We start from the raw sequence: 27,912 nt of genomic DNA on the forward strand, positions 1-27,912 counted from the left end.
AACAGTTGCGATTGGAATGAACGTGTATGTATGACAAATTTATATCTTTCTTCATCATCCGAACGAATAGACTATTTATGAAATTTTGGAATGATAAAGTGATAAGTATTGGAATAAATTATTATATAATTCATTGAAGATCACAGATAAATATATTATCACACTCCATTAACTAATTCTTCTGCTACTTCTTCGTCCAAAATCTCCCCATCTTCTTCTTCTGGAGATTTGCGGAATCCATTCAGTCTGTCTGTATTTATCGTGCGACTAAGAGGAATGTCTAAGGCTCGATGAATTGCTTCAATAGTTTTCATCTCCACATAATAGGCAGGATTGACTACAGGCATCTTGCTCTTCAGTTCTTCTAATGTAGAGTAAGCCTGAAGTATATAATTCATATTGAAAATAAACCATGTACAAGATTTATACATATTCTTTGAGTGGCATTTAGCGATCGGTAAACACATTAACAGAACACAGTTTTTATGGGATACCATCACTAGTTTTATTCTAAAAGCATGGTGTTTCGACAAGTATCCTCTTATCGTTATCAAGCACAATGGCATTTAGTAAACTTGAGGTCAATATATACGAAATTCATAGTGAAACCATCAACATGGATTAAAATAACAATAACAAAAAAGAATCAAAGAGGTAAAGGATATGTAACAAAAATAACAAGCACAACAAGGTAATTAGCTTACTGAATAAACTCTAATACACGAGCAGGGGGTTATTGACTAGTATGAATTTCGTATATATTAACCTCAAGTTTACTAAATGTCATTGTGCTTGATAACGATAAGACGATACTTGTCGAAACGTGGTGCTTTTAGAATAGAACTAGTGATGGTATCCCATAAAAACTGTGTTCTGTTTAGATTTATACAGTACTAGGAAATAAAACAGGGTATAACATCCTACTTAAACGTCCTATTGTTCTGCACCAACTAGGTTAATGAAGACAGTAATTTCTCATGATGTGTGCTATGATGGAATTTCTCCCTACTCTTCATCAAATTGCAACTAAAGGATTTCTTTTAGTGCATGCCAATGTTTACAAGGGACCATAGTTTTTCATCCTATCCGAATGACTAGACACAGGTCCTTGACAGTTGAAAAGAAAAAAAGCTTATTAAAATTAAATCTTGGAATTGTACACACCTCTCTTTACAAGCACAAAAAGTACTAAAATGTTATAACCCCCACACTTTTTAATCATTATGATATCAGTATATGAAACTTACAGCCTTCCATCGTTCTTTTTTAGCATAATGTTCAATCATAAAACCATATACATCTCCTAATCTTAAAGAACCTTCTTGATCTGTTTCTGCTAATATTACTTGACACTGTTTTATGGCATCTTCTGGATCATCTTCATATGCTCTGTAATATAATTTATAGAATATATATAAACCACTGAATTAACAAGAGAGAGAAATGGAGTTTAACATCCACTCAACAAAAACTAGGTCATTTCAGGACTAACACATAGTTCAATTTCATTTCAATAATTCGCTTGCGCGTAGGGTTTTTAGCAGTGGAAGGAAACCAGAGAACCCGGAGAAAACCAACGAGGTTGGACAGGCGACCCTACAATATGTCACGAACAACCGAGTAATCAAAACCATGTCAGTTGACTCAATGACAGACCTTATGATACAGCGTGCACATGCTTACCATTCGGCCATCCAACCCCCCACTGAATTAACACATTGGCTGTATACAGTATATCAGTTTCTATCTTGTAATTGTTATGCTAAACAGTCACAGACACATAATTACTGTCCTTTCGTTTGTTATAAGCAGCAACTTTTTCCACATAAACTACAATCAAATCTCATTTGCTTGTAAACAGTTGTCAACAGATATTCTGACTTGCACCTCTACTGCTCTGTATGCCCAAAGTATTTATCCACAATGTTTTATACATTTTTAGATTTAGCCGCACATTTTCAATCTGGAATAACATATACAGTGGACTCCGTCAATTCCGACATCGGACAGGAACGATACAATATGCCAGATTACACAGCATGTCGGAATACTCAATTGCTGTAATACCGGAAGTATTATTGTACCCTTGAGTATCCACAACTAAAAATATGATAACGCTTTCTGTGCGATCACACATTATGTGACGGGACCGCTGACTGATGTCATAATTCAGAATATTAATAACCTGAACTACTCAAAATTTTTTGGGTTGAAATAATAAGAAAATAAATTGGAACATGAAAATGATGACAGTATTCAGATGTCGGAAGTGACAGAGTCCACTATATATAGGAATATAATTATTAGATACATACTTTCTAGCTAGTACAAATTTCTTTATGACAGTTATTTTATGTTTAATCTGTGCCATTCGCTCTTCTTGTAAACTCTCATCAGCTAATTTAGCTTTACTCATACATTTATATGCTTCACCTAGAGCTCCTAAAGCTTTATCATAATTCTGATATTCATCTATTTCAACCTGTTAATATACATACAACTTCTGTTAAAGGAATTCTTATCATTGATAGATAGCAATTCACAGCTAATATTATTATTATTTATAAGTGTTTATATAGAGCTATTTCCACAAAAGTGCTCAATGATGCTTTACAATAAACATAATATGATATTTAAAAAAAAATATAAAAAAATTGACAAAACAAATAAAGGATTAAAACATAAAATGTGAATAATATACATAAAAGCTGAGTAAAAGGAATTAATGTATAAAATTATAGATATAATTATCATAGAGATGAATAATTATATTAAGCCCTATTAAACAAGTGGGTTTTAAGAGAAATCTTAAATGATGACAGAGAAGTACATGCCCGAATGGAATAAGAAAGTTTATTCCATAGTTTTGGGGCAGCAACCTCAAAAGCCTTGTCTCCGATGCCGAAACTGACGAGATTAGCATTAGTAATACACATATTACTAATCAAATTGTATAAGTTGAAAACTCAGATTGTATTTAACCTTAAAAACTGTTAACAAAAAACCTGTTAAATCAAATATAATTTGAATATGTGTATAAAAGATAGGTTCCATTAATTTGAACAATGCATTAAATATTCTACAGATGGACTGGCGGCTTTGGTCGCTGGAGCATCCACAGGGTTCTACGAAGTCTCATTAATGTTTAAATTTTCAAAAGATCACATGATACATGTAGTATCTGCAGTGTGTGCACAAAAACTTGTGGACAACCAACGGACCGACAATATACGACAGTATTTTCATGTGACTAGATACAACCACATTTCTATGTGGGCGTATAAAAAATCAATCTTTAAATATATTTCCTATAAGACACATATTATTGTAATGGATAAATTTCTATTTCTCCTTTGTTGACCACACTTTGTGTCATACACGCTATCCAAATTATCTTTATTTCTTAGACATTTAATTCAAATTAATATACTATTTGTTGTATCCCAGAACAGTCTATGAATTTATGATCTTAAATTACCTGAGCACAAGCATCATAAAAACCAGCTAATGAATCTAATGCTCTTCCCTTGCTGTAGAAACCTATAATATTCTTCATGATCTCTGGATCTTTTCTCCAATCTAGTGACTGTAGATAGTTAGCAGCCATCACATAGATTTCACGTTGTCGTGAAACACCAGCGAAAAATACAATCTTTTCTGTATCCCCAGACTTTAATAAAGCTTTCATAGCCTGAAAATAAAACCACAATTAAATAATACTGCACTACTGGTCAATTCTGTATTAGTCTTGAGCACTGATCTGAAGCTCTGCGATATTTCCTAGAAATGCAAATGACTGGTAATAAAATTCTACATCCCACACTATATTCTGAATAAAATTTTTTATTTACTTGCTAAAGGTAAAGAATTATTGTGTTTATTAAGTCACTCCCACAGTTAAATAATGGAGAAAATTCCTTGTATACGTAACCATGTTAAGCAATTTCTAAACTGTCAGACTCATGAATATTCATTAAACTTGTATAACGCACATGCAGTGAGAGGGCGCCTCGGTCCTTGTGTTGATGTAGATTATCACTTCTATGTATGTAACAATGATAATGTCTGATATATAATTATAGTTAACCTTCATTTAACATAAACCATTGAACAGACTAACACGTCAAACTGTAACTTTAAGATATTACTCCACATTTTGGGGTTGGATCTGCAACACCCCAATAAAAGAATAGCAGAGATTGAACAAGCCGGTAGATCTGTGTAGCTGTTGGATCAAATACTGAGGTACGTGGAGAAAGTAAACAATAGTCTCTGCTGAACAGAAGTACAAACAGAACTATGTAGAAACAACTAGCAATTTGATCCTTACAGTCCATATCAAAAAGGGTCAGTCATGAGACCCGAAATGCTATGATTAAATTATCACATTTTTTCTAAACAAGTCTGTACTTCTGTTCAGTGGGGGCTATTGCATCTTTTATACAAATTAGGTGGTGAAATTTACTACTATATTTAAATAAGGGAATGAAATGGGGTGTAACGTCCTACTGGTCTGCTCCGAACTGGACTAATGAAGACGGGCATACGCCATACAATGTGCTATGAGGGAAATTTTGCCCTGATAGCGGCAATACGGCTTACTCTTATATCGAATTCCAACTGTCAAGGGATCTTTTACATGCATGCCAATGTGTACACAAGACCTCGGTTTTTTATCCCTCTGTCCTGCATCACTGACAAGGGGGAACCACGGCGGAAAATCTGGATGATCTTTCTCGACCAATGCAGGGATCAAACACCCAACCTCCAGACTAGCGAGCCAGTGTCTTACCCGCTTAGCCACCATGACCCCCTATTTAAATAAGGATATTACCTTTAGTTTATTGCCAGCTTGTGTATATTTTTTGGTTGCTATATGATACTGTCCTTGATGCATACACACTTCTGCTACAGCTTCTAATATTTTTAATCTTTCTTGTGGATTATTCTCATTTTCATCTTTCTCTGGACTCAGTTTCTCACATAATTCTTCTGTCATTTCTACATGTTTCTCCATACAGATCTTTAGTGCATCCCAATACTGACAAAAACAAACAATTGTTCATGAAAATGTCATCAACTCAAATATATTGAGTGAATAATATAACATAATATACATCAGAGAGAGAGATGGAGTTTAACGTCCACTCAACACAAAGTATGTCATTTTGGGACTAACATATGGATTAATTTTATTTCAATAATGCGCTTTACTTCTTTTACATTTTTATATCTGAACAACCTAAATGAAGAAGTAGAGAGAGAGAGAGAGAGAGAGAGAGAGAGAGAAATGAGGTTTAATGTCCACTTGACACAAACTAGGTCATTTTGGGACTAACATATGGTTTAATTTGCTTGCACGTAGGGGTCTTTGTCTGGTACAATCGGGGAATCGAAACCACGCTAATTGACTCAATGACAGACCTTATGATACAGCAAGCACGCACATGCTAACCATTTGGCCATCCAACTCTCCTTATATACTTCAGTCAACAAGATAAAACAACTTGTGAAACCATAAAACATTGTTGATTTGGAACTATATTTAAATGTTTACCTTTTTAGCAAGAGCGAGTAGGTCAACAGCTTTATCATACTGGCCATTCTCTAAGAAGAAATCACCACAACGTCGTAATAATTCAGGATCAGCTCGTTCATCTAAATCACCTGATATATGTTGTAATGCACCAAACTCTTTATTTTTAAACGCCAAATCTGTAGCTTTAGAAAAGTTACCTGCCTGTAAATATAAATTAAAATATGTTAAGTTCTAAAGAATCCATATGATCAATACATGTACAAATTATGTGAGATCTTTCAAAACCAACGAGGTTGGACAGGTGACCCTACTCCTTGTCACGTACAACCGGGGAATCAAAACCACACCAGTTGACTCAATGACAGACTTTATGATACAGCCACCCAACCCACCTTCAAAATTTAAAAGTTTATCTAAGATGAAATGGATCCTATAAGAAATTATTGCTGATTAAATAATAAAAGGAGATAACAATACTACATCAAGAGTCAAGAATGAAAATAAGAACTGAAGGATCACCTGTCAAAAGGACAACCTGTGGTCATAATTCACTTGACAACTGACCAAGTATTATATATAGCGGTTTGTTATACATGGGTTAATACGGTATAAAAATACATTCCCAAGACAGTTAAGTTATATTTATAGCACAGCTTTCATGAGTTAACAGGTATAACCAGAGGCTGTAGGCCAAGGTGTTAAACCTGTTAACGAATGAAGCGTGCTATAAATGGCCTGTAACATTGACACCTGATTAATGTGCTTGTTGTTATTGCACAGAAAACTCACCCCACTTCTCTATATGATTTCTACTAAAACTAGTGTAAACCAGCAAAAGTGTGCAATAACATTGAACATGTTTAGTTATTGAATGGTTAAGCTCCACCCAATCTACTAGAGGGAAAACAATCTGCTTATTTAACGAAAAGAACAAAGGAAGATTTCCTGTCCATGTTACAATAAGTTTAATTGTTTGAGTCATGAAGTTTAAAGTGATCAAACATTATCTGAAATAGATTTTGATACCTTGTGATATAACATGACAGCTTTATCTTGTGATCCTGGTTTCTGTTCATAATATCTAGCAGCTTCCATCATATCTTCTGGTCGACCTAATAATGCTAGATTTAATAACTGATCTTCTATATCATGTTCCTATAATAGAAATATAATCAACTTCAGATAATACAGGATATGTCCAGGTCTTGTAGATCTAACTTATCTTGACAATTCAATTTTTAGTGATCTCTTTCTGTTTTCAAGGAAGTTAGTTGGCGGCTTTTCAATCAAAATCTTAAGTAGCAGTAGGTGTCATGAACAATGCAGAGTATACTTACTTAAGAACATCCAATATCACTTATTAAATTTACATGTTCATATAGTAAACAATGAATCAAACTAAACTGAAAATACAGATAAATGAAATGGGATTTAAATGTCCTACTTTTCAGTAACAAATGAACCGGCTACTCTAATAAACATCTTACTTACCTTACATAATCGAATAGCACTACCAAAAGCTTTAGCTCGACTAAAGAAATGTATAGCTTCTCTAATCTGTCCCTGGTTTTCATATTGCCTAGCTAAATAATAACAAGCTGCTGCATCCCCGGTCTCATTACATATCTCTGCTGCCTATAAATAGACAATACAATTTTATCTGTATGGCTCTTAGCCAGATTTAAAATGTCATTTATAGATGATTTCTTTGATTAGCACTGGGCTAATTATGAAATAATACAACAAATTAATGTTAAAGTAAAGAACTTTTCAGATTAAGGATGATACTAAAATTCTAGGATTTTTCATGATCATATAAATTGAAAAGATCGAATTAGAAGGAAACAGTCGCTTTCAAGTTACAGAGAGAAATCTGGCAAGGCTATTCGCCACTCAACAGATTTTTAATTTCTTGTTTTATATGGCTATAAACTTTACCAAGAACTATGTTACGACATTATTAATTATTGGTTTAAGTCTAATATTACATATGTATTTTACCTTCGCCATTTCTTCACAATAACAATAAACACGAACAACTGAGAAATAATCCTGTGCTGATTCATAAAATTGTAAAGCTGTTTTCATATCTGATGTACTCTCTAAATACTGTGCCCACCATTTCCTTAATTTTCTATAAGAAGAAATAAAGAATAACATTACAATACTATAATAAAAAAATTAATCAGTGATAATCTCTTATCATTTATTGTAAAAATATGAGAGAGCTTTACGTTTGTCAACTAAATATAATGACAGTGGTTAAACATACAATATGCAAGAGCTAAATCTGCCTATTGTAGGTCTTTCTTTAGGTCTGAAATGTTATATAAACTATTAATTAGACATTAATTAACGTATCCAGACCCTAATCAACTCTCGATGTCAACGCTAGCCTGCGATATTTGTTGGATTATGATCCGATTTGCTGCATAACTTTCCTTCTCGATTTAACGATTAAATGGATAATCGAGACTATGATTTTTGTCGTACCGACTTTAGTAATGATGACCGAGGCTAAGCGGAACTTTTGATCGCTTATTTATCGGTTCATAGTGAATCAATTTGACTGAAATTTTCAGCAAATTGCCTTTACATTATCTAGTTTTTAACTATTATAGTGAGAACTGCCAACTCGTTATCTAATTTCCCATAATGTATCTTTAAGTAAAATTTACAAAAAAGAATGAACATTTTCTTCTTGAGAACACATGACCACAATCGGCTTGCTATGTGAAATTATGAAATAAGACGTAAGATCAGACATTCTAAATATATTATCTATGCAATGCAAGGGATAAGAACTTTCCGAAATAAGCCATCAAAATTAATGTTTACAGAACTGGACGGTTGTTCCTATTTGGCGGACGCCAGGATTCGAAAGCAGGACTTTGTAGATGCCAGTTCAGTGCCAAATCCAATCAATAGCCACAGGTCCCATGAAAATATAGAAATAAAGAAACCTACTTGTCTTTACTGTTAATGATATACTGTTCTAATATATCAGGATCATCACCAAACATTCTTGGTACTTCAAATCTCTGTGTACCAGACTTCTCATAACTGGTAAAAACAAAAGATGTAAACAATTAAAATTATATTAAACTCAGTTACTTAAGGTCTATCAGTCATATCTGACAAACAAATACGGCTTCATGAAATTGACTAAATATGATTTGTCACATAATACAATAAACTTACTTCTGTACAGCTAATGCTGTTTCACCAATATCTTCTAAATGTTTAGCAAAATTATAATTGGTTGTACGTAGATGTATTCTATCATATTTTTCAGCTGTTTCTTGAGCTTTCTCCCACTGCCCACTATTTTGATAAAACTCATTCAGAAGATCATATCGCTTACAGTTTTTTAGTAGTCTTTCAGCATCCTCCTACAAATAGAGAGAGAAACTAGGTCATTTCGGGATTAATAATTTGCTTGCCCGTAGGGATCTTTAGGAGTGGGAGGAAACCGGAGGACCCGGAGGAAACCCATGAGGTTGGACAGCCACACCTACTCCTTGTCACGTACAACCGGGGAATCAAACCCATGCCAGCTGACTCAATGACAGACCTTATGATACAGCGCGCATTTGCTAACCATTTGGCCATCCAAACCCCCTCCTACTAATAACCAATCATTTTCAAGATAGATTTCATCGCTACTACTTCTGTTAATACTCACAGCAATTTCACATGTAATCACCAAAACAAAGTTATATAAACTGATTAATCAGTTTTAGATTACACAAAATAATTAAGAAATTTAATTTAAAAAATCATACATCTTTCACTTATATTGAATCTTTTGATAAAGCTAAATAAATATACTAACATAAAGTCCCAGCTGAATAGCTAATACAGCAACTCTAGCATCCAACTCTGGTTCTTTAGCAGATTCTCTTAATGCCTTAGCACCTCTAGCATTTCCCATATTACCCAAACAAACAGTTGCCACATCTAACCGTCTGCTCTTAACACACATCTTAGCCATATTTTCCCACACAGATTCACTGTAACAAAGAATATACCAACAATCTTATAATTTAGGTCATATTAGTTAAAGTAACTGTGCATGATTAGCATTTTTTGGAAAATATCAATTTCTCACAGATTTGTCCACGCAAATATGTACTCAGAATGATTAAGATTTGATTAAACAAGCCAACAGTGAGGATGATTGTCCCCCGCCGAAATCCCAAAATAAATAGATGACACATATTAATTAATCACACATTTATTTTTTTCAAAAGTACCAAGCAATCAAACTATACACTAAGTTTTATCGCTCTCTATCAGACAGTATCAGATAGAATCAAGATTATCTTGTCCCAAAGCATCGACCAATGGAATTGATTAGCTCTGCTTAGCTTCAGCTCGAAATGTTAATCACTGAACTCAGTCAAGACATTCACCTAATAAACATCTACATCAAGTTTAAACATTCTACCTCAACTAAAAGCAGAGTTGTTATGTTCCAAAGTCTTGACCAATCAAATTGATTATTGCTCCTTAGCCTAAGCAGAAAATTCTCATCATCGAACTTAGTCAAGGTAATGATATAATGAATCTATACTCAGAGTTTCATCACTCTCATTTAATCATAACCAAAGTTATCGTGCCCCAAACCATCACCAAATCAAATTACTTATCTCTGCTTATCCTAAGCAGAAAATGCTCACCTTCGAACTCCATCAAGGCATTGACCTAATAAACACCCACACCAAGTTCTAGCTCAATTAGAATGAGAGTTATTGTGTTCTAAATTTTTGACCAATCAAATTGCTTATCGCTCTGCTTACCCTGAGCAGAACATGCTCATTATCGAACTTAGTCAAGGTACTGATGTAATGAAATTATACACTAAGTTTCATCAATCTCACTTAATTAGAACCAAAGTTATCGTGTCCCAAAGCATCAATCAATCAAATTGCTTATCTCTGCTTACCCTAAGCAGAAAATGCTCATCTTCGAACTCCATCAAGGCATTGACCTAATAAACATCTACACCAAGTTTGAACATTCTAGCTCAATTAGAAGGAGAGTTATTATGTTCCAAAGACTCGGCCAATCAAATTGCTTATCGCTCGGCTTACCCTGAGCAGAAAATCCTCATTATCAAACTTATTCAAGGTATTGATGTAATGAAACTAAAATTATCGTGTCCCAAAGCATCAACGAATCAAATTGTTTATCTGTGCTTATCCTAAGCAGAAAATGCTCATCTTCGAACTCCATCAAGACATTGACCTAATAAACACCTACACCAAGTTTTAACATTCTAGCTCAATTAGAAAACGAGTTATTGTGTCCCAAAAATTGTGACGGACAGACAGACAAACACATTTTAATAGTCCCCTGCTTTCTTAGAAAGGCGGGGGACAAAAAACAAAATCAAAATATCAACACTACATAATCTCCTGGCTTGGATTTAGTCAGATCATAAAAATGCCTTTAGGATTGTTTACATTGAAATCCAATTTATCATATCTTTCTCAAAACTAAACGTAATTTAACCATTTTTGAACTGATATTCCTATTAGAGGACCAACTTTTATAACATTGTAGTTTGCAAGGGATTCCTTCATTCCTATATAGCTCAACTCACTCTCAGACTCTTAGAGTCTATAATTGGCATGTATCTTGGTAAGGCAATGTAACTCAATTTAAATAGTATTGGCAAACATTCAGAAACTGTTATGGAATGAATGGTTGTCTTTATTGGGTGATATAATACTGAACCTACCTCTTAATAAGTTTAATAGCTTTAAACGCTTCATCCATATTCCCTATAGTTAAATAATAACTGAAATTCATCATGGCATCCCTAGTTGATTTATCACTAGATTCTAAACCAACAAAATCTCTCATGATACGTCTAGCTACTAATTTAGGATAAATAGGCATGTCTTCACCATTATCAGACTGTTGATTTTCATCCTCTAATGTTTCAGGCTGAAACCAGAAAAAAGTAGAAATAAATAACCTGCCTTGTGCATGACACTCATCATAAATAAACAACTACTGGAGCCGTTTTTTACACCTTTACTAGTTAACATTTAATACTTAAATTAAGATAAAGTATGATAATGTTTTATCCTGAAGTGTTAAACAGAATTTAACTCAGTCGATCAGCAGAGGCTGCCTCCAGAGAAATTAAGCTAAACTTACATTTTGAACAAAGTAAAGATGAGGAACCTCAATACCAATGAGAGAATTATGCTGTATACTAAGAGGAAAACTGTCTTGTATCAATAAACCATTCTCAGGTGTACAAAATAATGATACTATCATCTTCTCTACCTGTTTATAAAAACACAAAATCAGTTTATTATGGTATAAATTTTAACAACTTGAAAACAAGAGAGAGAGTGAAATGGGGTTTAACGTCCACTCGACACAAACTAGGATTCGAAACCACGCCAGTTGACTCGATGACAGACTTTATGGTACAGCGTGCACATGCTAACCATTCAGCCACCAAACACCCAACTTGAAAACAAAATCACAATCCAAAAATAATGTGCAGTGGTCATGATTGTTCATCCTGGATGTCAATTATCAACTAAATTATTTTATTCTTTTCCAAACACTATTGGCATCAAATTTCTTAATTATCAATATATAAAATTGCTCATCAAAATGTAAGCATTATATACAAATTGATACTTGATCTAACAGTATAATATATAGAAATAAATTAATAAAAAAAACTTACAGGACAGTCATCGTCAGATTTATTGAGTGATATTGATCTTTTAAATAAACTACTGTCTTTAGTGATTTTAACAGGAACATATTTGGCTTCACATACAACTAGTTTAGGTTCCATCATATCCCAGTAATGTGAAATGGGATAACGACCAGCAATGTCTTTAGATGCTTGATTTTTACCCCTGAAACAAAAAGATTGTCATACTTTATTTTAATTTCAGCACTAAATGTAAACTTGTAAAGATTATATATTTAACGCCCAAAAGACACAACAAGCCAGACTGAAGAATAAATATGAAGTTTAACACCATATACAAGAAAAAGTTATAAACAACAAAAAACAAAATTATCTTGATCACAAAATATTTGTATTGATCAATTTCAACTTAATACCATTTCAAGTTTATATTGATCTTACACCACCATCTTTAATTATGTGTCTTAGATTTTGATATCTTTTCATATAAATCAGTCCATTCTTTATGAAATATTTTTTTTTTATAATTGGTAGGGAGGGTGACCCACCATAAATGTGTCTTAGATTTTGATATCTCTTTATATAAATCAGTCCATTCTTTATGAAATATTTTTTTTTTATAATTGGTAGGGAGGGTGACCCACCATAAATGTGTCTTAGATTTTGATATCTCTTTATATAAATCAGTCCATTCTTTATGAAATATTTTTTTTTTATAATTGGTAGGGAGGGTGACCCACCATAAATAAATATCTCGAAAATTATGCCACAATATTTATATATATACTAAGCCTTAAATCAGTTTCACACAATTATAGTCACTAAATAAACGAGCATGTTGTACTTAATAAGCTATGACCATTAATCATCTATAAATAATAGACTGAAACTGGTTCCAAGTTTTGTCCATAACATCCAGACACTTTTGAGTAAAATATAGGTTACGTGCCCTTGTTTTGAAATTAGTCTCGCTTAACTAGTGTACCGACCATTCTACGTCTGATTGACAGGTCGGGATAATCAAGACTACCTTTTTACGAAACATAACAGAAAGCTGGAACAAGAAATTGAATTTAGAAACACGCACGTTAGCCAGCTCAACTATTGTTTTAAGAAGCTTGTAAAAGTAAAATTAAACTACTGCTAGTATCATGTTCCTGCTAACAAAAGTGATTCAGAGATATTATTTGTACTAAACCAAAAGATGCCGCTCTTAACGGTACAGTTAATGATAAAGCAATTTAAAAAATAAAACGAACGTAATTTCTAAAGCTGCTGTAATAGCCAAGAAGCTAAATTTTACTGCTATTCAAAATCGTCAACAATAGATTTTTTACGGCTGTAATAGTTGATAGATTTGTAGAGAATTGCACGTGCCATGGCTATTTATAGTATCATACACTCCATCACTGATAGTTCAAGACAACCACTGAAGCGTGCACATTAGCCGTGTCGAGACCAACTTTCTGTAGAGTGCACGGGTCACCCTATATTTGGATGTGTTTAATCACATAATAACATGTCTTAACAACTATTTAGCCTATTGTGCCTTTAATAAAGTCAATTTTTGAGAAACAAATTTGATAGACTAGTTGAAGTAATTAACCTGAAATAATTACACTGATCAAATTACCTTTCAGCATCATTTATATCCTCATCTAATTCCTCTCCATTTTTGGGGCCTAAATAATCATCTTGTTCACCTCGTCCAGACTCAAAATTAAAATACTGGACAGAATCGGTTTCTACATCCCAGAAATATAACTTGGGATCTATAGAATTATCTACCTGTAAATAAAAAGTTGAAGGTTTAAAAGTCTTTGTACTGATTTCAACATTTCAAACACCATTTTGTTCTGGAAGGAAATCTACAGTATCTAAGTGTTTAGAAAGCCCTGTTTATATTATCTACCAATTATTTCTGTAATTAAATTTGTACTTACTCCTTTTTGTACTAAAACACTGACTCTATTACCAGTACAGTTACATTTAGCTGATATTACAGTACCAAAACCTGGTATCAAATCAGCTAAAGCTTTAGCATTACTGTGAGCCTTAGCTTCCCTGAAATAATAAATATAACTAGCTACAATATAAACTTAACACATGGTTAATTCAGCATTCCTTTTGCCTACATGGCTCTTCTTGTGGAGACAAGAAAACCTCATGATGTTGGGTAGATGACCCGATGTGCATTAATAACAGATTTGAAACCGAACATACCCGTCCATTAGCCAAAAACCTCTAATAATAAAATGATAGTAATGAATGATAATACAGTAAAAATGAAGGAATGAAATGGGGTTTAACGTCCTATTGTTCTGCTCTGACTCGGCTAATAAATGAAATGAAATGAAATGGGGTTTAACGTCCTACTGTTTTGCTCCGAACTGGGCTAATGAAGACGGGCATACGCCATGCAGTGTGCTATGAGGGAAATTTTGCCCGGACAGCGGCACTACGGCCTACTCTTACATCGAATTCCAACTGTCAAGGGATCTTTTACGTGCACGCCAATGTGTACACGGGACCTCGGTTTTTATCGTCTCATCCGAATGACTAGACAGTTGTCCTTGTCAGGCCCTCTGTCCTGCATCACTGACAAGGGGAAACCACGCCGGAAAATCTGGATGAACTTTCTCGGCCAATGCAGGGATCGAAGACTCGGCTAATAAAGACGGGAATATGCCATACAGTGAACTATGATTTATGAAGGAAATATTGCCCAGACAGCCGTGCAGTGGCCTTCTCTTATATTGTATTCCAACAGCCAAGAGTTCTTTTACATGCACACCAATGCATATACGGGACCTTGAGGGTTTTTTTTATCTCACCTGAACGATTATACATTGTCCCTTGCCAGGTCCTCTTGTCAAGGGGGATCCAAGCTGGAAAACCCAGATGAACTTTCTCAGCCCACAAAGAGATACATCACAGGACCTCCATGTTAGCAAGCCAATGTCTTTGCCACTGCGGCTCCCGATACAGTAAGAAGTAATAAATAATAATCATTGGCTCCTGAAGGCGGAGCTCTTACCTTCTTGATAAATCATATACTCTAACTACACCAACATCTGTAGCCACCACTAAATAATTACCACAGATATCTAAACATATTGGTACACCTTCCATATCGATAAAACTTAACACCTGTTTAACTGTACCCTGTAATATATATAAACAATAGAGAAACATATCTGGGGTTTAATGTCCACTTCATTATTTCAATAATTCGCTTGTGTGTAGGAGTCTTTAGCAGTGGGAAGAAAATGGAGGACCTGTAGAAAACCCATGAGGTTAGACAGGTGACCTTACTCCTTCATGTACAAGCGGAGAATCAAAACCACACCACTTGTCAATGTCTCAATGACAGACCCCATGATGCAATGCGCATGCGTTAACCATTCGGCCACACACCCCCTTCCAGATCTATAGAGGCACTAAGTATCTAGACAGAGCAAAAAACTATAACATACACACTTATGGAAGAACAATTACTAATATATTTTGGCTATGCTTCGAAGAGTATTCTCTTTACGTTGAAATATAATCTTCAAAACGGCACAAAAATATATTTTGGCTACGCTTCGCAGATTATTCTCTCCTCAACGTTGAAATATAATCTTCGAAATGGCGCCAAAGTATATTAGTAGCTGGTCTTCCACAAGTTTGAAAGTTAATTCATAATACTGACCTGAAAGGTTCGAACTTGTACTTTATTTTGTTCTATAGTGTAGACATTTTGTTCATATAGACAAATCACCATCGTCTCGGTTACAAAAGATCCTGTCGAAATAAAAAACAAATATTGAACTATTGGGGCAGTGTATGATAAAATGTAATTATTACTGAGATCTATATCATTCCTAGTAAACTAAATCAAATCCACATATCTTTTCTTACCTGTGGCTCTTATAACAGATCTATCTGCAGCATATTCATATATTATAACTCTCTTTCCATTCCATATAGCTAAGGCATCCTAGCAAACATAACAAAATAATAACAATACAAAAAAACAGTGTACATAAAAATATTTGTGAAGAAAATAAAGAAATACTTTAATATCACAAATGTAACAGAGTGATTTATACCTGAAGTTGACGTTTATATTATGTTCGTTATTTATTTTTGATAAGTAACCTGGTGTGACAAAACTGATCTATAACTGAAGTTGACGTTTAAACTCTCGACAACTTCAGTGAAGACACGTTCTTAATAATCATCTAGTTTATTCAAGATGTTTTTTTAACAAGCTACACATGATCCACGTGTAACACTAGACTGAATTTCAATGAGAATGTATTAGTGGTCAGTTCATTATACCTTGACCTGACAATGACTTTCAAAGAAATATGCAGTTTAATTACAAACACCATAATTGATAATAAACAATACCATATATGATTATCACTCTTGTCCACCTCAGCTAATTGTTAGAGCCCTTATAAGCAGACGTTTACTGACAGCAAGTCAGACTTGGAATAGAGCTCCTCTCGATTTGTGTCTATTTCATGTTCTCAATAAAGGTCTTATATACATTATGATATTCTGTTATCTGTAAGACATAGTGTTACACATTTTTGTTAATACAATACAACAGTTTAATGTACCTTGGTTGTGTAAGCCCCTTTAATCTGTATATCAACTTTTATATCATGATTATTACCAGTAGAAAATATTTCTATAGCTAAAGAACTTGGACCATATTGTACAACTGCTGTCTGAAATAATAAATCATAATTTAAATAAATACAGATTCACTACCAATAATGTTCTTTAAGAGAGTAATTTTATATAACAAGGATCTTGATGGTTTGTGTTGTTTGGCTAGCATTTGTATAGATCCTGTGACATATAAAGTGAGTAAATGATATGCGTCAGTAAAGACCATTCACAATAAGGTAAACACAACACAAATTGTAAATGAAAGTATTAGACTTGTATTCTACAGTAAGGCATTATACAATGGCGTGGTACTAAATGCACATGCCAGAGAAGGCTTCGTCACCCAGGCATGTGCATAATATAGCCTAAAGTTACTATATATAGTATATTGGCGATGAACAAATTTGTCTGTGTCATCACTATCGTGGAAACAAATATTAACCAATCAAGGTACTAGTACTACTACTACTACCACACATGAACATATATATATTTTTGCATGACTTTAAATATATCTGAACTGCAAGTGACACACACTAACATATTGGGTTTTGAAACTTTTGCTTATCATCAATTGTCGTATATAGACATGAATTTTCAACAGGTAACAGCTAATCCTACACAATTAATCAATAAAAAATTTGTATGATATAAACTCACCTCATCTCTAAAACTAGCACTCATGACCTGTTCACTGAGCATAAACACATTAGCAACAGTATTGGCAGCTATAAAACCTTTATTAGGAGCCCACTGTAAAATAAAAACATTCTCAAATACTGGTTTTACACAACAAATTCATATGGTGAAAACATTCTTATAAATAAAGTATTAATGCTGGAGACAATTCTTATAAATAAAGCATTAAATGGTGAAGACGATTCTTATAAATAGAGTAATAAATGGTGGAGACAATTCTTATAAATAAAGCATTAAACGGTGGAGACAAGTCTTATAAATAAAGTATTAAATGGTGGAGACAATTCTTATTCTTATAAAGTATTAAATGGTGAAGACAATTCTTATAAATAAAGTATTAAATGGTGAAGATAATTCTTATAAATAAAGTATTAAATGGTGGAGACAATTCTTATAAAAAAAGTATCAAATGGTGTAGACAATTCTTATAAATAAAGTATTAAATGGTGGAGATATCTTATAAATAAAGTATTAAATGGTGGAGACAATTCTTATAAAAAAAAGTATCAAATGGTGTAGACAATTCTTATAAATAAAGTATTAAATGGTGGAGATATCTTATAAATAAAGTATTAAATGGTGGAGATATCTTATAAATAAAGTATCAAATGTTGAAGACAATTCTTATAAATAAAGTATTAAATGGTGGAGACAATTCTTATAAATAAAGTATTAAATGGTGAAGACAATTCTTACAAATAAAGTATTAAATGTTGAAGACAATTCTTATAAATACAGTATTAAATGGGGGAGACAATTCTTATAAATAAAGTATTAAATGTTGAAGACAATTCTTATAAATACAGTATTAAATGGGGGAGACAATTCTTATAAATAAAGTATTAAATGTTGAAGACAATTCTTATAAATACAGTATTAAATGGGGGAGACAATTCTTATAAATAAAGTATTAAATGGTGAAGACAATTCTTATAAATAAAGTATTAAATGGTGTCGAACCTGTACTTGAGTAATTTGACCATCAACAACAGGTGGAGATTGTAATTTCCACATACTCTCTGCGTCACCTTCTTTACCTAGACTAGGAGAATATTTCCACAATGCTATGTTACCCATATTTGTACCACCAGCCAAAGTACCTGAATAAATAAACACAAATTCCATCACATGCATACTTTGGATGGGAGGGGCTTGGTGGCCGAACTTGTGTGCTTTGGATCATGAGGTTTGTCACCGAGTCAAGTGGCATGGTTTCGATAATTCGATCCCAAGGAGTAAGTTCGCCTGTGTAAACTTGCTTGTTTCCTCCTGCTGCTAAAGACACCTACGGCCCTACGCACAAGCAATCATTGACATGTTAGTCCGAAAATGACAGTTTCTCCCTCCGTCTTAAAATCTTGTGTTGTAGAATTTCCCAAACAAAACTGTACATCATCATATTCTGATTACATATGAATCATCACTTTTAAATATATTAGTTATATAAAAAATATAATATTTTTTTTACCTTTTTCATGACAATAACTGATACAGATAATGGTTTCATTAGCATCGTAACTATTGCTAGAATCTAGATTTAAAACATAATTATCTTCACTAGCTAAATCCCACATTCTGAAATAAAACAATCTAAATTTTAGTTTACTTGTAAAATAGGACCAATAACAGTAATAAAACATGACATGTGGTTGAAGGGGGGAGGGGTGCAATTCAATGTAGGTATGATTGAAAATCGATACAAAGGTACAATATTATGATCATTATTTATATTATGGTATTACCTGACAACCATTTCACCTGAAGCAGTAGCTAATAAACCTTTACCAGCCCACAATACAGATAAACCACCACTTTTACCACTTAGTTTAGCCTGAAACAATAGCCATAATAATCAATTTCACGGAAGAATATCAGTGAAGAGCATGGACTGACAACTTTCAAAAAATTGGTAAAGACTTTAGGTGATCCGTAGCTTTATGTATTCATGCAGTGACGTGGAATTCAGGTCTTTCACAATTTAGTGTTGATGTGGTTTGAGTAGAATCATAATCAAATACAAAATTCTCATTTTTCCTAGATAGTACTAAAATACAATACAAAGTGACTATCGATGCCACAAAGATGAAATGTTCTGGGGAGCGATTTTCCGCTGTAAGGTGCGCAAAAAACACATTTCCTGAATCTACATTTGGGTGGTTGAGCGCTTTAAAACAACAATAACAGAATGTGGTGTTCTTTAAAGAGTATGTATGGCCTACGTAGTGCATGATTTGTTGCTATGTATAGTAAATTAGAGAAATAGTCTGGTTTTCAGATGCCAAAACTACAATGTACATGAAAGAAAGATAACTCACTTTTAAAACCTCTTGTGTTCCACCATCAGGTAAAACAGCATGTTGTGTCATCTGTAATTGACTTGTTACAGTAACTAATATACTTCTTTCTTCATAGAATAATAATTCTTTTATACTAGCATCTAGACAGAAAGACTGGGTACACTGACCATTTTCATTTACATAATATACACCACCTACAATATAATTAAAACGTTCAGCTTCAGTTAACAACTTCTCTTAATATATTAAAACATCTAGATTTTCACATGACTGCCATAGACATATAATTAGTAATCAGTGTCGATATGGGACACTTTCTACTATAATGACATTGATAAAGTGTCAGATGTAAATTTACCAATGTCCGGGAAAGAGAAAGGTCTCTAGGTTTTTCAATGAATAAGTTTATTTATAAGCTATGAATGTTTGTTTCTTTTAAGTATTTGGTTGCTATGTCTTCATGTTAAGGCTTCTAACATAATAGTCCTTCATTTCGGAAATATCCTTGTGTCATTCAATTTATCATAGCTTTGATGAACATGACGTAAATTTACCAGATGTGTTGATAATGAGGTCGGGAGTGAGTCCTGCATCCATGTAATATTGTTTACATACAGGTACCGGTAAATGGCAGGGAAACATGTCCTTGGCCATACTCATAATCAATATGCAAGGCAGACAAATTCTATAAGCTTACTGTTAAACATTACCGACAAATAGCGTCACCAATAATTCGCTACATAAGAGGTAGAGTTGAAACTGTATATACAATGACAATGTGCGAAAACAATACAATAAAACAAGCAGTGATAGATTTCTACTGTTCTGACAATATTTCCTATATAAAGTAAGTAAGAAATGAAATTAAAATCAGAAGTTAGTATAATATTACAAGAATTACAAGTTTAGATTTTTTCATTACCATTGTTACATTATTACGCCCAAGTCTACTATCATTCCTTCCGAACATAACAGTCTGCAAGGTACTTACCATTTCCACCTCCAATAAAGAAAGCGAGAGATTCTGAGGGTCCAAAGGACTGCAGTTTAGAGTTTTTACTTCTTTTCCAATTAAACATATCCAAGGCTGACTCATCTCCACTGACAGCAGCTCTAGCTAATGAACTTATATCACTAAAATAGAAAATAGCTATCTTAAAGCATAAGTGAGTCAGATGGCCAATATCATTTTTCTAATTGAAATTTGACAAAAATGTGGACTTAAAAGTGTTGTTTAGATGTTAATCTAAATCAAAACATCTAGAGCTTGGTGACTGTGGATGGAAATGAAATATTGTTCTGGTTGCAGCTAACAATTTTAGAGAAAACAAGATGACAGCAAGGAAAATTCAGATAGCCATAACCTCCATGGGGATTGAATGATTTGAGTAAATTTTAAACTAATATAATTTTTAGCACATCTATTTGTGAATGGTCTGAATATCTATATTTACACAGAGCAGCTGATTCCCTATGGATTGTGGACAAGACAGCCTTATTGATATCTTATCTAATATTATAAATATAATTATAACTATATACTAACGCTGATGGATCACCACCTATTGTAGGCGGTCGGTATAATATAGCTGTTAATGATTCCTGTATATGATGTTGACACATTGGATTTTGTTGTAATCTACCTTTACTGTCAGATTTCCACACATGTAATACACCACCCTACAAAATATAAATATCATTCAAACTATATATAATATACCACTTGTTAATGAGCCTTTCTGAGGAGGTAATGGCTGTTTCTTATGGTCATCTCGTGTAACTAACAACAATGGATTCAATTTGACTGAGAGGTATTTGGGAAGGCTGTTCGCCACTCTACAGATTTTTAATTTCTTTGACATATGGGTTGAGTACAGGGTTTCCACTTCAAAATTTTGACTACAGGCCATATTTGGTAAGGCACACAAATCTGATCATTTTTTTTAAAGTTTTTATTCATGGTACAGTATTGTGTTTTCACCATACATTATCTTTTACACGGTTTTATAATATATTTCTTTAATATGTGTTTACGTGTCTTTACATCTTTATAATATGTCTTTATTTGTCATTATAATGTGTGTTTACTTGTGTTTATATGGGCTTATACAGGGGTAGAAATTCACACGAATCTCCGAATCTGATTCGCGCAAGGATTCTTGCAAGAGCTTACACTGCAAATCTATAAGGATTCGCGTAAAATTTTTCTTAAAAAAAAAAAAAATATCTCGGAGAATTGTCGATTCCAACTGTCAGTCAGGGTTAGTTTTCTTAATCGACTGTATTTTGTAGGATTTAGCCGATTGATGTTTAATCTAGCGAAGGAAAAAAAATCAATCGGCCACATGGTATCATAAATCAATCTACTTGTCTTTTGGCTAATATTACAACGCATTAATTATTAACAGTCATACCTTAGTGCGAATCGGCCATATGTGGTTCATAATCCGAGTAATTAGCACATTTAACGGTGATTTTGATAATCGGGTAAAAAAATAAAACAAGCTTGCTGATAATTCATATTAGGTTCAGTAAAATACGCCACGTGGTGAATGAAGATGATCTCGGCATGGTTTGCGAATCGCGCATCTTCCACGCTCCGTCCGTGTGAATTCCAGGTATTAAAATAATAACTGGATCATAAATTGATGGATTCACTGACCAGTTGTTAGGTAAATTTAAATCTTCATTGAATATAATCCCCCGATAGAACACTGAATACACGGAGAGAGAAACTGGGGATATTTTCCCAACAGAATCTCAAATGCCGAATTCCAATGACACGTGACATATTGGTTGGAATTAGGTCAATAAACCAGTTCTAAATAGCATTTACCGTTACGATTTTGTATTTTATGTACATGTTGACAGAGACTTAATTTTAAAAATATTATTGAAGGCTATATCATAGTCATACCGAAGTTTATTTTATAGCAATTTCAGTTATGGTTGTCACATGATCATTGTTTTGTGCGGTTTGCCTATCATCGACGAATGAATAAAAACTTTTGCAAGTTACGTGATTAGTTGCGTGATGGACAAAAGACTACAAGTTGTGCTATGAAGTAATGCCATGGTGCTGTATCAGCTTATTTTGACTACGACATTTTCTGGATATTACTTTTGACACAATTTAAGTGTTTACCAAAAACTCCATCTGATTGTTTTACTTTTATCATTGTTGTTGTATTTTGGTGTTTTAGATTATCACAATAAACTGACACAATTTTGTTTTTTAGACAGTATTATTAATTAAGATTCGGAGGATTCGCGCAAATTCCATATATGAGAATCCTCATAGAGTCTGACAAAAAATGACGAATTTCTAGCCCTGTTATAACATGTATAACTTCTTTGATAGTCATTTGGGGGGTTGGATGGCTGAATGGTTAGCGTGCGCGCGCTGTATCATAAACCCTGTCATTGAGTCGACTGGTGTGGTTTCGAATCCCCGGTTGTACGTGACAAGGAGTAGGGTCGCCTGTCCAACCTCGTGGGTTTTCTCCGGGTCCTCCGGTTTCCTCCCACTGCTAAAGACCCCTACGCGCAAGCGAATTATTGAAATAAAATTAAAACCATATGTTAGTCCCGAAATGACCTAGTTTGTGTCGAGTGGACGTTAAACCCCATTTCTCTCTCTCTCTCTTGATAGTCATTTAGTAATTGAACACAAGGTACAATTTTATGAATACACAATTATTGTGCAAATGCAACATTTTGATAAGGATACTCTCATAGTCTCATCATTTGCTTGATAAAGACAAGAGTATACTTTGTCGAAAAAATTGTACAGCAATAAATTCAGTAATTGTGTATCCATCAAATTGTACCTTGTGTCTTTATAACACTTGTATATATGTCTTTTTAGGTCTTACAAATTATACAGTACATTATCATTAATAACTTCTTAAACAATCACCATCAAATCTCAATATATATTCAGGTCATGAATTCAACAAACAAAATACTTAGACACTAGATTAATGTTTGTACTTGAATGTACTGCAGAAAGCCGAATGGTAATACATTGATTCAACAATAATATATCTTGCCAGCACTACCCTGAACATTTAATGAACTCACCTTATCACCAGAAGAGAGTCTGCTCCCATTAGTACTCCAATGTAATATTGAAACTTCTTTTTTATGAATATGAACGGCATCACTGACTTCATGATCTTGTTCATTCCAGATGGTAATTTCTCCTGTGTCCCATCCTACAGCTATGATACGTTTTGTTGGATGCCATGCCACAACCGAAACATGACAATGCTTTTGAACTGCACTGTGCTCTATTTTCTCTCCCTAAAAAGTAGAATAAACAAAAAATTACTTTTATAACCACAAGAAAACCGAATAATTACTAAAACTAACAAATAATAATTGACCAGTCAGTTACTAGAAAGAATCCTGATCGGTTAGTGAAACAAATTGTTTTAAAGAAACATAAGAATTTTGGAGATCTTGACTGGTTAATAAAAAAATAATATTCAATTTGACAATATGGCTAGGGGGGTGTTAAAATTAGATAGCATGCAAAATTTGTGATCTGGGCCAAGATAGCAGAAATTTTATGATTTTGTTCGAGTTTAACACCAGTTAAAGGATTAAGACTTTCAAATATGATTTGAACTAAGTTGGATAGTTCTTGGATTTTGATAATTATTCTATGATACTCTATGAAATTAAAAAGAAACATTCAGTAAGTGTATTTTTATTCATTTTATAAACTTATAAATTAATATTTTAGTTGCATCAGGTAGATCAATTTCAATTTTCTTAACAGAACCTTGTGGCTACCTACAAGCCAACATTTCTACAAAATGTTATTCTGGTGGTACATGTATATGACCCATAATTTTGACCCTTAATTTGTCTCTTTAAAGTTTTGAAAAAAACTTCAGCCAGCTACTGTGGGCCGATCAACTTCATTTGAACAAATCTGAATAAGTACCACCCAAGCAAGGTCTGAAGTATGACCTTGTTGTTGTTGTTCTTAATGTTTAACATCCACTTCCACTGCAGGTGATATTGCAGACAAGTTGTCTTATTTTTCATTTCTATTATCTTAGCCCACAACACAGGGGTCTTTCCCATGGGAGGAAACCGGAGTACCCGGAGTAAACCCACGAGGTTGAGAAGGTGCCCCTATTTCCAAGCCACATACGCTCACACAAGGTATCAAAACCTCAACCGCAAGCCAGAGGTGACCGGCCAGCTAGAGATCGACGTGCGACACTCTAGGCCATCACAACCCAACGTTATGACCAATAGGCTTAGACTAATGTACCTCTTCAGTGAAAAGTTGAACTGCTCCACCATTTTCATCACTATAACAAGTAATAGCCAATAAAAGTGAAGATGGTGACCAACTAATATCTGTCTTGATAAAGTTACTATCACAATCCAGTCGATGGTCAAAATACACAGCCATTGCTGGCTTTTATCTGAAAAAAAAGAGAAGATAACTATAGCCAATGTAATTTGAAAAACGATTTTTTTAAATTTGTCAAACGGTAATAGACAATTTTCTTTTTTTTGCCATTGTAAGGTTTAAAATTGATCAAATATTATCATCTAATTATAGATGAGATGATTAAATTAAAGCATTTAAGTTATTATTGGGCGCTGTTGCACTTTTATACTTCTATTGTCAGGGTATGGTGGTAGTGCACCAAATTTCAGCGGAAACAATCAATAACTTTTCATTTTCAGACCTTTTACTTTTGATATTTCACAAGATATGCCTGACAATGCCATTTTGTTTATTTACTATACTTGAAGATCAAAATACTAAGATGACTTAATACACACTAAGCTTCCTCACTAATGCTCCAGTTAATAATAATAATCAGAAATGAAATGAAATGGGGTTTTACGTCCTACTGTTCTGCTCCTAAACTGGGCTAATGAAGACGGGCATACACCATACAGTGTGCTATGAGGGAAATTTTGCCTGGGCAGCGGCGCTACGGCCTACTCTTATATCGAATTCCAACTGCCAAGGGATCTTTTACGTGCACGCCAATATGTTCACGGGACCTCGGTTTTTCGTCCCATCCGAACGACTAGACAGCTGTCCTTGTCAGGCCCTCCGTCCTGCATCACTGACAAGGGGAAACCACTCCGAAAAATCTGGATGAACTTTCTCAGCCAATGCAGGGATCGAACATGCGACCTCCAGGCTAGCGAGCCATGTGATTCCCAATAATAATCAGAGTTGGTGCTTTACTCTGTCCAGCCGTTATTCGATTGACGGCCTGATAGTTTGTTCGTTCAATTGTTTGCAAATCTGAAAGTTCCTTATTTCATTCCCCCCTTAGTACATGAATCTCCTGTTATTAAATTCATGATCTGATAACCCCTTTCGTTTGATGGTCATGAAGTAAGATAAAAGGCTGGGCAGCCTGTAGATCTGATGACAGTCCGATAATTAAATGTTTCCTTATTCCTTGTTTTTAATAGACCACTAATGGCCTGGTAATCTGTCAGCCTGTTATTCTGATTATCCCTTAGTATGACACTCCCTAGCTTGATGCTAGTTACAGCCAGTAAATCTAACAGGTTGCTCTTCAAATTTTTCCACAGTACAACAGTTTGATATGTTTCAGGGATGGCTTGGAATCTGTCTGTCCATTCTTTTGACCATCCCTTTGTACATTGGTCTATTTGTCCAAGAGCCTCCGATTATCTAACTCCAATACCAGAAGATCAATATCATTGGACGATGTCAACGTCATTTTAAATAAAATGGTGGTACAGATCGAAAATTAAAGACGCATGATTAAGTCCGTAAATTAAAAGCATGTAATTTTTGAGTCTGTTTAGTTACACAGTTGACGGCCCAGAGAATTTGATCTTCTGAAACTGAATTGGCATTTATGTGTGAATATTATCTTGATTTTATAGGTGACGGTCAGACTGTAGTGGTAAGAAATTAAATGAATGTTTAACGCCCTACTTTTCTACACCAAACGGGCTAATGAAAACAAGGTTACACTAAGACTAGAGATGATCAGAATAACAGACTGACTGATTTCAAAGTCATCAATCGACTGGCTATGGAACACCAAGAACAGACAGTCCGATTGCACGTCACCATCAACACCACCAATACAATAGGCCTACAATTCACAAAATGCAGTGTTTTAATCAGAAAAAATAATAAATAGGCTAGTCAAAGGACTCAACTCCGTCCAGAAAGGAACTTCAATTAGAGCCTGTTCAGTCCTAATGTAAACTCACTGCATTAGCATTAGATTAGGCCTATATTTATTTGTTTTTTATTTTCAACTAATTAATTTCAAATAATCATATTGCCAATACCAATTTTCTAACACCTTAAGAGTGAAATTTAAAATAACGAACAATTGACATTCTTAAAATAATTCAATATTACCTAGATAAGATGAAAACACCAGTTACTGAAACATATTAATTGAAATTTGTTTTCATTCCAGCACCATGTTGAAGTATTTCTACCGGAAACGCTACGAATTGTTGGAAATTATCCGAACGGAGTGATTAGAAATATTTTCTAATTTGTGTTTGGCTTAGCCTAGTTATCGATATCTCGTTATTAACAGCTCTGTTTGGTTGCATAAACGTTGTCTCTTTCCAAATTATCAATTTTTGAAACAATTTCAATAAAAAATATGTAAAATAATACACACCGCTTAGTGTTTTGTTTCCTTAGCATTTATTTGTTTACAATAAGGGAAACCACTCTATTTGACCTAGAGGTGTAGACTTGATCGCAATGCATTTCTAAACTCTTGCATAATGCCATCTACATGTAGCTTTGTATGAAATTAGATCCACTATGGACCAGTTTGATGCATTTCACTTATTTACATTTCTCGATTTCTGTCACTAATATAACAACGTGAGATTAACCAATTAACATATATCTTGCTTGAAGAAGCCCACTATTGTTATTTTTTGAAACAAATGTATAGGCTGATCTGCTTGCTTCTTATGTTTTTTAAAGAACAAGTCTGCCATATTGGTGGATAATT

General features: G+C 33.9%; 1 protein-coding gene across 2 annotated transcripts; it reads right to left on the bottom strand.

The window, feature by feature from the left end:
• LOC126811338 (intraflagellar transport protein 140 homolog) lies at positions 1–27,626 on the bottom strand. 2 transcript variants are annotated; one of them, XM_050536850.2, is made up of 31 exons: positions 27,568–27,626; positions 25,185–25,341; positions 23,978–24,199; positions 21,441–21,574; positions 20,886–21,028; positions 19,913–20,088; positions 19,340–19,428; positions 19,066–19,172; positions 18,558–18,697; positions 17,559–17,651; positions 16,844–16,954; positions 16,134–16,212; positions 15,925–16,016; positions 15,268–15,395; positions 14,174–14,294; positions 13,864–14,018; positions 12,258–12,435; positions 11,711–11,842; positions 11,286–11,494; positions 9,375–9,552; positions 8,741–8,931; positions 8,507–8,602; positions 7,541–7,673; positions 7,031–7,174; positions 6,566–6,694; positions 5,558–5,740; positions 4,835–5,041; positions 3,479–3,691; positions 2,316–2,482; positions 1,248–1,389; positions 1–380 (listed from the first exon to the last, which is right to left on the bottom strand). In XM_050536850.2, the coding sequence occupies exons 2-31, from the start codon at positions 25,326–25,328 to the stop codon at positions 159–161; spliced, it is 4,458 nt and encodes a 1,485-aa protein (XP_050392807.2). In that variant the 5' UTR covers positions 25,329–25,341; positions 27,568–27,626; the 3' UTR covers positions 1–158. The 2 variants fall into 2 exon arrangements, with proteins under 2 accessions (XP_050392807.2, XP_050392806.2); XM_050536849.2 differs by lacking the exon at positions 27,568–27,626 and adding an exon at positions 27,294–27,405.
• Between the last annotated feature and the right edge of the window lie 286 nt (positions 27,627–27,912).

The sequence above is a fragment of the Patella vulgata genome, chromosome 2 (assembly GCF_932274485.2).
Source record: "Patella vulgata chromosome 2, xgPatVulg1.2, whole genome shotgun sequence".
In the NCBI taxonomy this organism is placed as follows: domain Eukaryota; kingdom Metazoa; phylum Mollusca; class Gastropoda; family Patellidae; genus Patella; species Patella vulgata.